At 39.2% G+C, this 14,224-nt stretch overlaps 1 protein-coding gene across 2 annotated transcripts in view; it reads left to right on the top strand.

The window, feature by feature from the left end:
• The first annotated feature begins 1,638 nt into the window (after positions 1-1,638).
• The window catches only part of ofcc1 (orofacial cleft 1 candidate 1), an 82,001-nt gene continuing 69,415 nt past the window's right edge, over positions 1,639-14,224 (top strand). The window contains exons 1-6 of one of the 2 annotated variants that reach the window (XM_044033854.1): positions 1,639-1,694; positions 4,273-4,349; positions 8,546-8,609; positions 9,001-9,180; positions 12,604-12,708; positions 13,353-13,436. In XM_044033854.1, the coding sequence (XP_043889789.1) occupies positions 4,332-4,349; positions 8,546-8,609; positions 9,001-9,180; positions 12,604-12,708; positions 13,353-13,436 (451 nt within the window). In that variant the 5' untranslated portion in view covers positions 1,639-1,694; positions 4,273-4,331. Of the gene's footprint in view, positions 1,695-4,272; positions 4,350-8,542; positions 8,610-9,000; positions 9,181-12,603; positions 12,709-13,352; positions 13,437-14,224 lie in introns of both variants that reach the window. The other variant, XM_044033844.1, reaches the window with a different exon arrangement.

Genomic DNA, 14,224 nt, shown 5'->3' with positions numbered 1-14,224 from the left:
GCTGACAGAACACAGAAAAGGACAGTTTCACATCACTGCAAAGAAGCTTCTGAATCCTGCAAAAATCTCCCTTCAGACATAATCAGTCAAGTCACATTCATGTAATGTGGTCTCACGGGATTCCAATGATTGCTGTGACCACAACTGAACTTATCTGGCTTAGGATTCCCATCCTTTTAGTGATAATTAAAAATGACCCCAAGGATTCTCCTTCCCTAAAAGAAAAAAAAAAAAAAAATCTCAATCTCGATTAATAGTGGTGGAAGTGGCCAACATCATAAGTTAGCCCCTTTATGATAATGATTGTAATGATAATAATGAACACTCGGTTGAAGGATGAACAATCCCCTGTCCTGGAGTTGAATCCCTATACAGGTTAATTAGGTAAGATAACATCATTAGCCACTCTCATGCCTGCACAGAGAATTAATTGGATAAGATGGAGATTTAGGTCTAAATTTAATCGCATAAATGATCAACGACAGCTCAGACAAGAAATATGAGTCCAAATCAGTGGGCATCTTATTTAGATCAAATTTAACCAGCTTAATGAGCAAAAGGGATCCCATTTGTTTGTCATGTAGGTGCTGCAACAATCCCCCTTTGCATGAATCCTATTGATTAAAATGAACATTAATTGGGTATTTTTGAGCCTTGTTGACTCCTGATTGTTGCAGTATCATGGGATACTCACAACACGGTCTCCCGACTGAACAAAACACACACGACCACAGCCGCCCTAAACCTAAGATAAAAAATATTCACCACGATACATGTTGACAAAACAAATGAGGTCCATTCATTGCTGATACATACTGTATGAGCAATCTCTCTTCCTCAGTTGAAAAGGCCACCGATGGCCTGATGGCTTTGCAGTCATAAGTAAAACACAGTCTGACTCTTGGTTCGGAGGGAATCATTAGCTATAGTTCACGTTGTGTTCTAAGGGGGACATTAGTGTTAATATGCTGTATTCCCAACATGAGCATACCTATCCTCAGGGAGCTGTGCGCCTATTCTTCATAGCAGCTGTAACACTCACCGTGTTGTCTTTGGCCAAGAAACATGTTTATCTGGCGTTCTTTCTAAATAATGCATGGGGGTAACTTTTGTAGGAATTATCATATACTACATAATGGATGTTTACAAAGCAATGTGGGTACTTTACTTTCTGTCCATAGGAGTTTGTTGGGTTTTTTTGGCACTGAAAGGACAAAGGTTGCCGGAGTGTGCCACACTCTCCATTAATAATGAAACATCATTTAAAACACAAACAGCAATGCCATGTGGCGGATGAGGAATGAAACCTTATCTTGGCACCACTCAGTTAGAGACAAGTCCGCTCCAAAGCGGGACATTAAGGTCTAAAAATACATATTCCCACAGGAGGTTTGGCTTTAGTATGATTACAATGTTATGGTGTTAAGTAACACAGAACCTTATGGGGTATATTTTTCAATTTGTTTTTTTTTCTGATTTGTAATATGCATGAGAAAACTGGACTGAAACTTTATCCAGGACTCTCTGTTGGCACTTTCTCTTTCACTAAGAGAAAGTGAAAACGAGGAGGTTACCTGAGATAAGGTACGCATGCATGTGTGTGTGTGTGTGTCCGTGTGTTGTTAGCGACTGCGTCGTCATCACCTAGACGACTGTGGTGGACAGCTGGGGAGGAAGAATTCGGGCTTGACAAGGTAACCTTTGCGTGTATACTTTTGCTAATGTATTGTGAGAAACATGTTTTATTTGAAAGTTTGTTCAAATAACCCATGTCTCCACAACTATCATATTTAAATGTAATAGATTTCACTCAGCAATGGTTTTTATCTTGTATACCAATGCAAAGGTATGTTGCAAGTGTTTTTCTACCCTGACCGTTGTTAAACATTAAGAATATTCCGTGGTGCATGGTGCCCTGTCCCTCAGTGACTATTGAATTACATCCCTTATCTGTGTTCGCGGAGGAAAAAAAAAGAATGTCAAGCAAAAAAAAAATTCAGGTCGCATGCTATTGAAAAGGGGAAGTGGCTTGTCTCGAGCAACACAGGCCACACTGTCATTGTGGATTAGGGGTTGATTGAGCTTAGGTAGGTAGATGACAGAGGGGATGGTCATTCTCAGGGCAGGAGAGCGGAAAGGGAAAAAAGGGTAACAGGTTGAATGTAGTACCATGTCATTTTAGATGTCCCTGTTCCTCTATTGTGTGGGATTTTAAGCCACAAAACAGGGTTTTATTCATCAATTAAACACAACCTATTTTTCAAATGCATATAAACTAAAAAAAACAAACAAACAATCATCACAAAGTCACTGAGGAAAAAGAGGCTTCATACATAATTATTGCATTAGCAGTAAGGGGCAACAAAAACATCTGAGAAATGTCATGCAGAGGCAACTTAAAAAGCCTGCTCTGAAATTCAAAACAGCATTCGACTGACAGCAGTGTTGCTTTTTTTTTTTGCTGTTAAACTCTGACCAGAGTTTGTTCATTCCAGACATGCTGCTGTGATTAAACAGGGAAATAGTTCTGTGGTGCATGGATTAAAAACAAATACATTTGCAAGGAAACAGTGTGTGGCTAATCAAGTTGCATGCTGGCAGGTGTTGGCAGTGCCTGTTTTAATGGGTGTGTTTGTGCACTTAGCAAACGAGATACAAAGCAGTGAACTCAAACACAACCGGCTGCTCGGACATTTGTACTCTTTAGCGAGTACAATGCACTTGTAGGACTTTGGGGATTTGTTGCACATAGCCTACTGTAATATTTCCGCATATGGCTTTTGACAGAAAGCTTGAACCATGAGCAGAAAAGAGAATCAGTAATTTTTGTGGTTAACAATTGGGTTGGCACTCTCATTGGTTAGGGAGCCAGTATTTGGCAGGAGGCTTGGGGTCTTAACAACTAATGGATGTATTTTTCTCACAACACCACAATTTTATAGCCTGCATAAAACATTAACACACACAGACACAGGTTTGGGCAGCTATTCTTCTTAGGACGCTGCACTGACTTCCATTCATTTAGACAGGCTAAATAACCTTAACTGTTATAACCTTAACCATAACCAGTTAATGCTTAGCCCTAACCTTAACCTAACCACAATAGGTTAGAGCATTAGGTACAAACCTAGGTTCTAATGGTTGGAACATTAGCCTCATTGGGTCCAGGTTTTGATCTCCATGAGGACTAATGGTCCTGACAAGGTCAGTGTTTGTGACAGAAATGCATTCCCTATAGCTAAACTTAACCATCACAACAAAATACCAAACCCTAACCCTAAACTGAATCTAAAACCAAGTCTGGACAGAACATGAGGACCAGCCAAAATGTCCTCACTTCCTATGATTTGTAAGTTTTTTGGTCCTCACAAAGGTAAAGGAACACACACGCTATTAGCAACTCCAAAAAATGGTGCTGCAAATTAAAAGCAGAAATGTCTTGGGTGTCTTTAAGTCAATAAAATACACATGTAAAGGAAATGCAGCAGAGTACCTCTTTATTTGAACACATTGTGCCTCTTCTGTGTAGATAATGATAAGTGCTATTGGATAAAAATAGACGCAGCTGAAACCGAAGCTAAAGTATTTTGTTCTCCACACAATCATTCTTTCCGTGGGCCACGATAAGGTGCGTGAACATTCTGTGGTCTTTGCCTGGTTAATGTGTACGGACCGCACACTGGCTCTGCTCTCACTGAGTTATTACATCAAGTGTAATTTGAAACAATTACAAAAACATTGGCCCACTTGTTACAACACTCATTTTCCCCTCACATAGACAAACCACAGATTCAATAGCTTTACATGTTTTTCAATCACACCCAGTGGAGCAGTGTTCAGTGTGAAAAAGTGTAGCATTTCATCCTAGCTTGCATGGTATGGGATAATCTTTCACATTTTGCCCGGGGTTTGTTTTGCTATTTCAGCAGAAAGTTGTGCAAGCCATGTGAATTACCATAGGAAAAGATGATAAAAAAACCAAATAGTATTGTATCAGATAAAAATGAATAAACTATTGGAGTAATCAGGGCAAATAATTTATCTGAGATAATAAACATTGTTTATTGTCCTTTATTCTCCGAGATGCATCGCAGATTTAACACTTTTAAACACACAAGCAGCAGAGAGATAGTGTGACACTGTGTGGAGGGAAGAATTTTGTGCTGCACAGTAACCCCATTAAAACACGCCCTCTGCAAATTGTAGCTCTGATATCTCACATTTGAATTATAAGGAATTTTTTTTTTTTTTTCCACACATTTTGTTTTACAGTCTGTGCCGTTGTTGAGAGATCAGAGTCACCCAGTGATGATCTTTGGCGGATTGTGGCGATGGACACCTTTGGCAGTGTGAGTATAATTTCACTTCTGGCCTCTCACAGCAGCATAGCTTAGCACAAAGGGATCAGGCCAAATAGGCTACCTCTATCTTGCTCTCTCTAAAGGTGCTGGTGCAGGCTGACCATTGACATTTAGCATTCCTCCACGCTGCCTCTGGGTTCTCAATAGGGGATTGAGGGGTGCAGAGGCCAGTGCCTGGTTCTCAAGGGTAAAAACAAAAAGGCTCTTGAAAATCCCAAAGAGTTCCCATGATCCCAGGAAAGACCTTGATCCGACCTGTGTTAGATTTCCATTCCACGCATTAGGGCACACAGAAAATACATATTTGGCTAATTTATTTTGTCTTTTGCACTGGATTTACGACAATGATTGCAATGTTTTTCTTAGCTGGCACTAAAAAAAAATCTGGTGAGGTGATTTGACAGAAAAAAAAAACGTAGAAGTTTGGCATGTTTAAAGTTATTTTTTACAATTACAATTCAGCATTCATGCTCTTTACAGATATTTTTCAGTCAGTGCAGAAGCTTGTCGTGACATTTTACGCTGGAAAGTTTTCAAAGTCATTTTTCAAGGTTTTCCCCAGTAACATACATAATCTGTTAGCATCAAAGGAGCACACATGCATAAATAATTGAGCAATTCACTTAAAGGGGGCCAGCGTATATTAATTAAGCTTGAATACTAATTATGTTTTCTGTCTACACCAACTGACGCTGCTGTTGTTTAATAAGGAACTGTTGGTGGGTCAGAATTACTGTGCATATATAAGGCGTCTTAATGAATTAAGACGGTTTTACGTTTTAAGGGTAGAAATGAGCTTTGTATGCCTTTGAAAGAAAATGCTAATCTTATCTGTTATTATTTGAATAAAGAGGTTCTCATTATTTAAATTACATTTTATTGCAATTACCATATTTAACAATATTGACAGATTAAATGAGACTTTATAAACAAAATCAACTTTTATGTTAATTTAGGAAGTCTATCAATTATATTTATCGTGACATTTTTTTTCATCAATGCATACTGTATATTTATACATACATTATATTTATATTATGTAAAACATGGTTTTACCCAGCTGTCCATATGTGCTTCAACCTATTTCCCCCTTTTAAATTTACCACTATAAAGTAGTAAAGTAGAATTTTGAACTCAATGGATAAACAAGATATATGCAGGGATCTCAGTGTGAAGCTCTTAAAATCCATGTCATTTCAAGAAACACTCTTGTTCCTTGAATTCTCTGCCTTGTTGAGAAATTGTAGCTTGAAGTTGCTCTGGGAGGACAATGTTGTCTCCACTCCCCTGGCAAGCAGCGCACACAGGGACAGAGGAAGACAACTCAAAGCTGGGGCCTTGTTTACAGCAGCGTGGGGAAGAAAACAGGCAGACGTAAATGAGGGTTGACGGTTTCATGAAGCACAATTGGTTGATGGCAGATTCAATGTGACTGGGCTGAACTGGGCGATGATCCGTACAGTATGCAAAATTCACTTTCTAGCTTGTCTGTGCCCACCAGCCCCTAGCAGCAAGCGGTCTTCCCTAAGCCCTTCTAGCGATGCCTGTGACTGCAGCAAGAAGTGAACAAGGGATTGTTGTGTTCAATTCCTTTTGACAACAGTCAAAAAGTCATGGATTTTTTTTTTTTTGTCACCAGTTATACAGTAAATTGTTTTTTTTCTCATGTTCACTGCAAAGTAAGCATATAGTGTGCATGAAGAAATCAGTGAAGGTTTATGCTGTTGAAATGCCTTCAGCTGATGCGAGAAAATAGTCAGAGGCTATTCCATGTATGTTGTTCTTTGCACATAAATGTAAAGCAGCACCATCATTTCAGCAAATGTATGTGCAAAGTGACAATACATTTCAAGAAACTAAGCCTCAACTGAGCCAGTTTACTGTCCTTCCATCATAGTTTTTTAGGTATTAAATGGCCATTATCACCTTTAAAAAAAATACACTGTATTTCAAAAAACACTTTTGATACCTCCAGGACTGAATTGTTGTTTATGGTTTTAGAAATGCAGCATCTGCTGTTCCATCCAGTTATGGCACATTAAACAACGGTCCTTTTATTACAAAGAGCATGCTGTCAATGTCAGTGGGGTCTAGGGAGCAAGATGGGAACCAGGCATTTTTCTTAGCTCTCCAGACAGAGAGGCTTACATGGGACTGTGTAGATTAGATTTTTAGTGACAATGACCCAAAGCATTAGGCCCGGGGAGTATGTACTGTACTCCTTCTGTGTACTTTCACTGGTGTGTTTACTGAGCTCTTTCCCCACTGAAACTTAAGGCAATAATAATTCTTGGTAATCAGAAGACTTATTGACATTTACAGGACATGGACCTAATTCACTTTGCATGGTGTGAAAGATGTCTGTGGTAGATGTATCAAAAATTAAATATGCCCAGAGGAGAATCAGTATGAACTAATGGGAAACGAACTGTACAACATTTTTCAAGGAAAAGAAAAAAAAAATCTGAAAACGCTGATGCAGCACTGTCTGTACTGTATAAAAGCAGCTATGAGGGAGATGATATTCTAGATTATTCAGAGCAGTAATGCAGGTGATAAACAAAATACATTTGCTTGGCTGAAGATAAAATTTAATGGAATTTCTTCATCGGTTTTTTACATCTTTTCAAAAATCTTTTTAGCCCTCAAGGCAAACACAGTGATCTGAGAAATAAAGGAGTGTTATCCTCCATTGTTCTAATTTGATGATTAATTACATTTGTGAACACAATATCAACCTTAACAGCTTTCTGTTCAAAGACTGAACAACAACATCCAGTATAAAAATAGGACAAACTGTCTCGGGACATTATTGTAAATATGGGTTTCAAAATTAGCTGTGAGGTTCCAGTAACAATCAAAATTTCAGCGCCATATAATAAATGCAAATATCATGTAGCTCATTTAAACGGCTACTTTAGTTTGCAACACAATATTGTTTAAGTGCTCTGGACAAATGATAATTGTGTGCAATTTCTTTATTGGCAAAATAACCAGATTAATTTCCCTGTAATTGTGTCAGAGAGATTCTCAATTTTGCATACTGTACACACCCCAAACAATATTTGTCTTGCAGAAACGTGTCTGCGTCTGACAAAATGAAAATAAAATAAAGTGCAAAGTAACAATCACTGTTGGAGCAGCATTTGCCAGTGTAATACTCCACATTATGGGGAATGCAGAAAAACTGATTGGTACCCAGTCGAAAAGAAAATGGTTTTTAAATAAGTTACAATTAGATAAGCATTAATCTCAGTGGTATAAATGAATGTCTTGCTGTAGGGCTTGTTGAATGTAAAAACAGATTTACAAAAACTCCTCTTACCAGATTGGTCTGGAAGTAGTCCTCCTCTATTTTAATTGCTCTGTCATTTAGAGTTGAACTAAGCCCCCACTCATTCTCTCCCTTGATTTTGTCTTTGAAATTAAATATTGTATACAAATACATGCTGTTCATGGGCATGAACGCAGTTCATCACTGAAATCTGCATAAAATGATGCTTAAAAAGCTCCATACGCTTTGAGCAACTGAGCTCTTTTATACGGTGCATTTTTATGTAAACATATCCATAACGAAAACAACTACTTATGCCCTTTTTCCTCAGCTTTCTTATTGTTCTGCCCGTCCGCAGAAATGAGAGAAATGTGGGACTGCAGAGTTTGTTCCACATACAGTTGATTTCAAAGAAACCCATACTTGCTTACATACGTTCTTTAAAAAAAAAAAAAAACCTAGACCACCTACAACACTAGTTTACAGAATTATAGTGGTAGAGCACTGGATATATTCTTTACTAAATATAATGGAGATGATTTTCTCTCTGTGTGTCTGGCCTTCCATGTTTATTTATTTATTTACACAAGTCCCTGTATACTCTCACGTGTAAAAATGCATTCTTTTCCATGAGAGAGTTTAGGTGCCCGTTCATTTTCCGAAACAAGGAGGAAGTATTTTAATGTGACCTTCATTACACATTCATGTCAACTTTTCTTATCTATTTATGATTACATTTTTTTTTTTCCACTCCTGTTGTTCAATTAGTGCTTGACCCCTTTAGCGGCGATGTAAATTAAATGACATTTCAGTGTCATCCCATATTTAAAATACTGTGTTAGTTGCGGATCATAAATGATGATCTTCACTCTGCAGCTAATTTATTCATTTAACAATTTCCCTCCAGAAGTTAAAGCAGAAGGCTCTGAAGCAACCTAAGCAGAAGAAATCCAAGTCGGCTGAATTTCTGATGGGTGAGTCCTGCTTGATGAGTTATTGCTCATAATTTGTGTAAGGATTAATTAACTAATTACAGACAAATGGCTTTGGGCTAAATTTTGCTCTTGCTTGTCAGGGCGCAATTTGTAATTATTTTAATCATTTCTTCTTCTCTTCTTTTTTTTCCTCCTCCTCCTGCAAGATTCTGATTTAATTTTAACCTAAATCTGTTTTAGTGTCATTTGAGCAGGATGAACTTGAACATTTAAAAACAGAAAAATCCCCAACAGGAAAAAAAATGTTGCAGTTAAATTATGGTTGTTTTCTCGTTGTTGTTTTTTTTACAAGTGACTTTGACCAAAGTGTGGTATTCCTATTTCATGTCACTGATTGTATTTTATTCTGTTTACACTTATTTTTAATCAGGACAAGAAGAGAGAGCTGCTGTGGAAGGCGTAGAAAACCCAGCCTTTGATGGAGGAGGAAGCGGCAAGCTCTCTGTTCCTCTGGTTTGGCTGGGAAGAGAAATTCGAGGTGACAGGCCAGATAGCACCCTTGCAGCTCACCAAAAAAATATGGAGCTGCAAGCCCCTGCCAAAGAAAGAGGTGAAGCTTCATTCTTCATTAGCCTCAAATCTGTTGACAGTAGATGTGTTCCTGATCTAACCTTTCTCTGTCTCTCTCTTTCTCTCCATTCGAGAGGCCCTTGGTCCTCGCATTCCAATGCAAGCGTGTCCTAACAGGCAACCCTCGTAAAAGTTCTTCCTCTGCTGGAGAACGCTACAGTAGTGGGTGTTCTATCTCAATCTAGAAGTACCCTCGACACAATCAGCTTTAACTCCCACTCTCGACCATGTGCCTTGTGGTGGGCTGGAGTCATAGGAGAGTGCATTTACATATGCTACTACGTTACCACGCCGATCCACTGTCTATGGTGTACTCACAACGCCCCCGAAACACAGCTTAAGGCCAATCAGGCATACAAATATGGCCCCTTATAATTCAGTATGTCAGGGAGAACTCTTGAGGAATGGGATGGTAAATTAGGATGTGTTCAAGGCTGCAAGCATGCCAGTTTTCACAGGGATGAGTCACCAGAGATTTTTCATTTAATGTGGTTCATTTTGCTTTAGCACTGCACAGCTAGTAATTATTAGCTTTCATTTCCATTGTGTTTCAATCACATATTAACAATTGGTACTTTGAGGTGGCCAGCAAAAAAATCTAAAAATAAACCTATGTGGAAGCATACAGTCAAATCAATATGATCAATACAACTATTTGAAGCTGTAGAAAAGTGGCACAACAGAACATAGCTTTATCAATGACAATAAAACAAATATTTGCTATCAGTTGCATAATTAAGGTGAAGTTAAGAGACAGAGGAAGTGAATTTTGGCAGGAGGATTTAAAGAGAGCATGTTGGCTTGGCCCAGCTAATGTGCATCATACTCCTAGTACACAAGGAGATCAGGGACCTCCGACATGCAGAGCGATATCTGTGGCAGCATTGTGAACAGCCTTAAAATGTGCTGCCTTGATTATCAACTCCTACAATTAACCAAAGAGTTGCTGAGTCATAAACGGCGTATAGGAAACTGCTCTGTTCACACAAGACAGAGGAAGAGAGCTGTCAAAGTGCGACATCCAAGTGAGATGAGGCGGGAAGTGGAGGGCAGAAGGAGTTTTTCAGCAAGCAAAGGTAAGAAGGTGTCATAAATGAACACCACCAGAGGGAAAAGTAGGTTCCGCCTAGTTCAGGAGGACGTGAGAACAGCAGCGAATGGCGATGTGAACCTGCAAGGTGATGGAAAGGAATCAACAACAAGCTTGGACAAGATAGGAAAGCGACCTGAACTGAGCTTTAGAAATCCACACCACATGTACCCAAATTCTCATCCAGGTAAATCCATCCAAATATGTATTAACCATGGAGCTTACATGACAACATTACTTGGAAGGCACATGTGAAGGGGAAACTCTTCAACTGGTCAACAACTGTGGTCAGGATGGACTTTTGGGTGTCTACCAGGTGAGATTAGATACAGGGGATTTGTAATTTGGGGATCAGGGGAGAGAGGTACAGCACAGCCATTTGCAGTGCCATCACTGCAACAAACATGACTGCAAGGTGCTCGTGGCACAAATGAGAGGATCTATATAGTTAGGTAGGTCACTGAACAGAAAAACCTAGGGTGTGATCAGCCCCAAATGGATTAACTGCATCTTGAAAGACTGGAAACACTTGATTTCAGGAACATCACTGAAAGAATGGGATTCATTTTGAGAAATATTCTAGCTATGAATATAAACACAAGTATATATAGTATTTTTTTTAAATGTACATGCAGTATTATATTCAAACATGCTTCTATGCAAAGACGTACTGGACACATTGTTATAGTGCTGTGTTTAAGATTAGATGAATCAGGAGTTCCTGGTTGTATTTTCTCTTAAAAGCATAGAAAACAATCATATCATATAATAATCTATTAAAATTCATGTCATGACTGTGTCAAGTCCAGTTGCAGCTTCAAATCTGTCTGAATGGGCATTATTAAGCTTCATAACTTTATCATTTCTTTGTGGTAACTGTAATCATGTATAATTTTTACATAAACAACAACTCTAAAGTTCCAAAACTGGCATCAAAAAACAGCGACATTTCTATCGGGCAGTATGAATATAGTTTAGTGACATGTTACTAAACTATATTTATTATTTAGTGTCCTTTGTGACACTTCTATGTGGCCTTTTCCAAAGTTAATATACATCTCAACCTTAAGCAACTGTTACTGACTCGCACCAAGAGCTAGTTACTGATATTGCACATGTAAGAACAAGGAGTTCATGTTTTCATTAGAGAGATGAACTGGGAGACAGACGGCCCATTTGGGTAAATCACAGATATGATTCAAAGGAAGAATCCACGGAGCTACTACAATTATGCAAATTTGTGTTTGAAAAAAGGGTTTCATAAGCTCACTGCTATTTGGGTAGAAATAGTTCAAACTCTGTTAACGATGTAGAAGGATTTAGCATATGAAATTTCCCTGTCAATTTATGGTGCTCCTTGTTTAATAAGAATTTCAATGTGGATCTTCAATTAGAGAATACGGATAGTAGTAGTAGGAGTGTAAAATCCTAATTTTACATCAGTATGAAAAAAAAACATCACCGGGAACCTACAGTATGTGGGTAGGGGCTTATTGGGCTCATGCAAATGTGCTTACATTTTCCTGTGTCCAAGCACCAATACTGTCAGGCTTCTATAAAGGCAATCCTTGTGTGGAATGTGTAACATGATTTAATGTACCATGTATTTTTTTTTTGCCCCACAACCTCAGAAATACAAGTAATGCAATTTAGATTGGAGTGAAATATTCAAGGCTTGTAATGAGAATGATTTGGGGTTAAGAAAGCTGCTTGGTGGCCCCGGAGCCATTGGATTCCCATAAACTCTGTGGAACAGCTTGATACCCATAGGTCAGTGATTGCTAATAAGAAGTCAATGAGACATTGGCTCAGGTTATTTTCCTTTGGATCTGCTCCTCCAAACTTGCCCAGTCCTCTAGGCCACTGACCTTGGAGTATTTAGATGGTATTGTCTTTGAAATTCCAGGTACTTTTGAGCTGGTAGACTTTCTCATTAGTTCCTTTTGAACATGGCAACCATATGGCGGTCGTATTTAAGAGATTGCCTGCCGTGACCTTTTGCAGCATGCTAATTAGGCCCCAGAGCACCGCAGGCCATGGAGAGGTGCACTAAGAAACCCAGCAGTCTCTCTCCCAGTTCTCTCTCTCTCTCCGCCTCTGTGCTCCTGACTCATTTTGGCTCAGCCTTATCTGGTAGCAGCCGCTGCCCCTGCCCTTCGACAGTGTGGGTTTCAAAATTAACATTTCGCTTCATGTGCTTCTAATAACCACTAACCTGAACCTGGACAACTCTGCTCTTCCCTTCCCCACTACACCCACCCCATCTCCCCCACCCTTTCCTCTAACTCTCTCCCCCTCTCGCACTTTACACAGGAGATGATCATGCCCAAAATTACTTTGACCCATCATCGGCACCACAGACAGACCCAAGACATTGCAGGACGGTGGAGGCCAGCACTGAAGATGAGGTGGAATTAAGTATGCCATTCTCTGTCATAATAGTTCTCCTCGGTTCATTAAAGTGAGGTGAGAGAGATCACTGGTAGCAGACTGCCATTTGAGGCGACAAGACAGTCTATGTAAATACACTAAGTGATGGCATCACTCCACGGGCTTCCCAACTTGCTGTCATTGTTGAAGGTCAGGTGTCTTTGGTCAGTTTTCATTTTACCATGGCGTTTCCTCCCCACTGTGGAGTGACACACGTGGAGCCACATCAATAGTTTGCAGCCCCCTCCTAAAGTAGGCCTATTAAAAGTGAGCTCTTGGGAGCCAAGTAATATGCATGTTATAATGAAACATGGCTATTAATGGAGAAGCCATTTCACCTGTATCTTTTGGATATCATTGCCTTGTAATATCAAAGGATTCACCAAACCAAATCTCATCACACGATGACAGGCTGGCTAACAGGCATGTTAATGCTCCTATTTCATTACTCATCTGCATACGCGTGATTTTCACCCCTCTCCAGCCACGTCTAATATTTCTGCTTTGCACGTTAAGATGTGGTTTAGATAGACTTGTATGATAAGTAGGATGTAAATTTGAAGCACGCGACTGCATGTAATTTGCCGGCACATCTGATGGTGTATTCGTTTTATAATTGTTTTCACTTGTAGCATCATTAAATGCAGATGAAAGCAGACTGTCTCAAAGAGTGACTGCACTGCTGGATGAAGACGATACCTTCATAGATATACCTGGTATGTTTTCCTGTATAACTGTAGTAATAATAGTAATGATCTGCATTTTTATGCTGATATGCTGATTTAAAGTAAACATTTTTTTTCCAAATCAGGTCACAGAAGTAACTGCTGATTAACGTTGTTAAGCTCTAGTGTTTTCAACTTTACTAACCACCTTTGATTTTAATTTTACACGGTGATGTCCTGATAAAAAAAATTGAAATGTATGAAATCAATTAACCAGAGTTAGCAAGAAATTGAAAGAGCAATGCTGCCACAGATTTAAGGTACATTATGTTCAAGAAAAGCTGAAGACGGTGAAATCATAAACAACCCAGACAAATATAAGATGCCGCATCTTCCACTAATGCCAAAAGCATGCAGCCTTGAGACAGAACAAAGAACATGACTAGAAATGAACCTTCACAGAAGTCAGTGCTTTCCAAGCACAGCCATTGTTTCATAGTAGGCGTGTCTTTTCCCATTAGCTCAGTTTCATTTCAGTGTGTATCATCCAGGCAACATAGAGGTGGTTTAAGCTTTGTTTTGTTCTGGGTGAAGACAGTCGCACCGGATCCCGTTGACATAACGCACATTTCCCTTGTAATTCCAAAGCACAAGTGATGGGTTTAGGCCCGCTTCAACATGATGGAATTTAGCCGACTCATATTATTTCCCATTGTCTCGGATTTAGCTGTACCAGCGAGATTAGCAGCCCCATCCATTGTCCTGGAATGTTCATGAAATCCCACAGAAAAAAAAAAAAAGTAAAGAGGATCTTGGATTAACAGTTTCTCCATGCAATA

This window comes from Solea senegalensis, linkage group LG1 (genome assembly GCF_019176455.1).
Source record: "Solea senegalensis isolate Sse05_10M linkage group LG1, IFAPA_SoseM_1, whole genome shotgun sequence".
In the NCBI taxonomy this organism is placed as follows: Eukaryota; Metazoa; Chordata; class Actinopteri; order Pleuronectiformes; family Soleidae; genus Solea; species Solea senegalensis.
The sequence above is the reverse complement of the archived record's forward strand: the minus strand, read 5'-3'. Positions and strand labels throughout refer to the sequence as shown.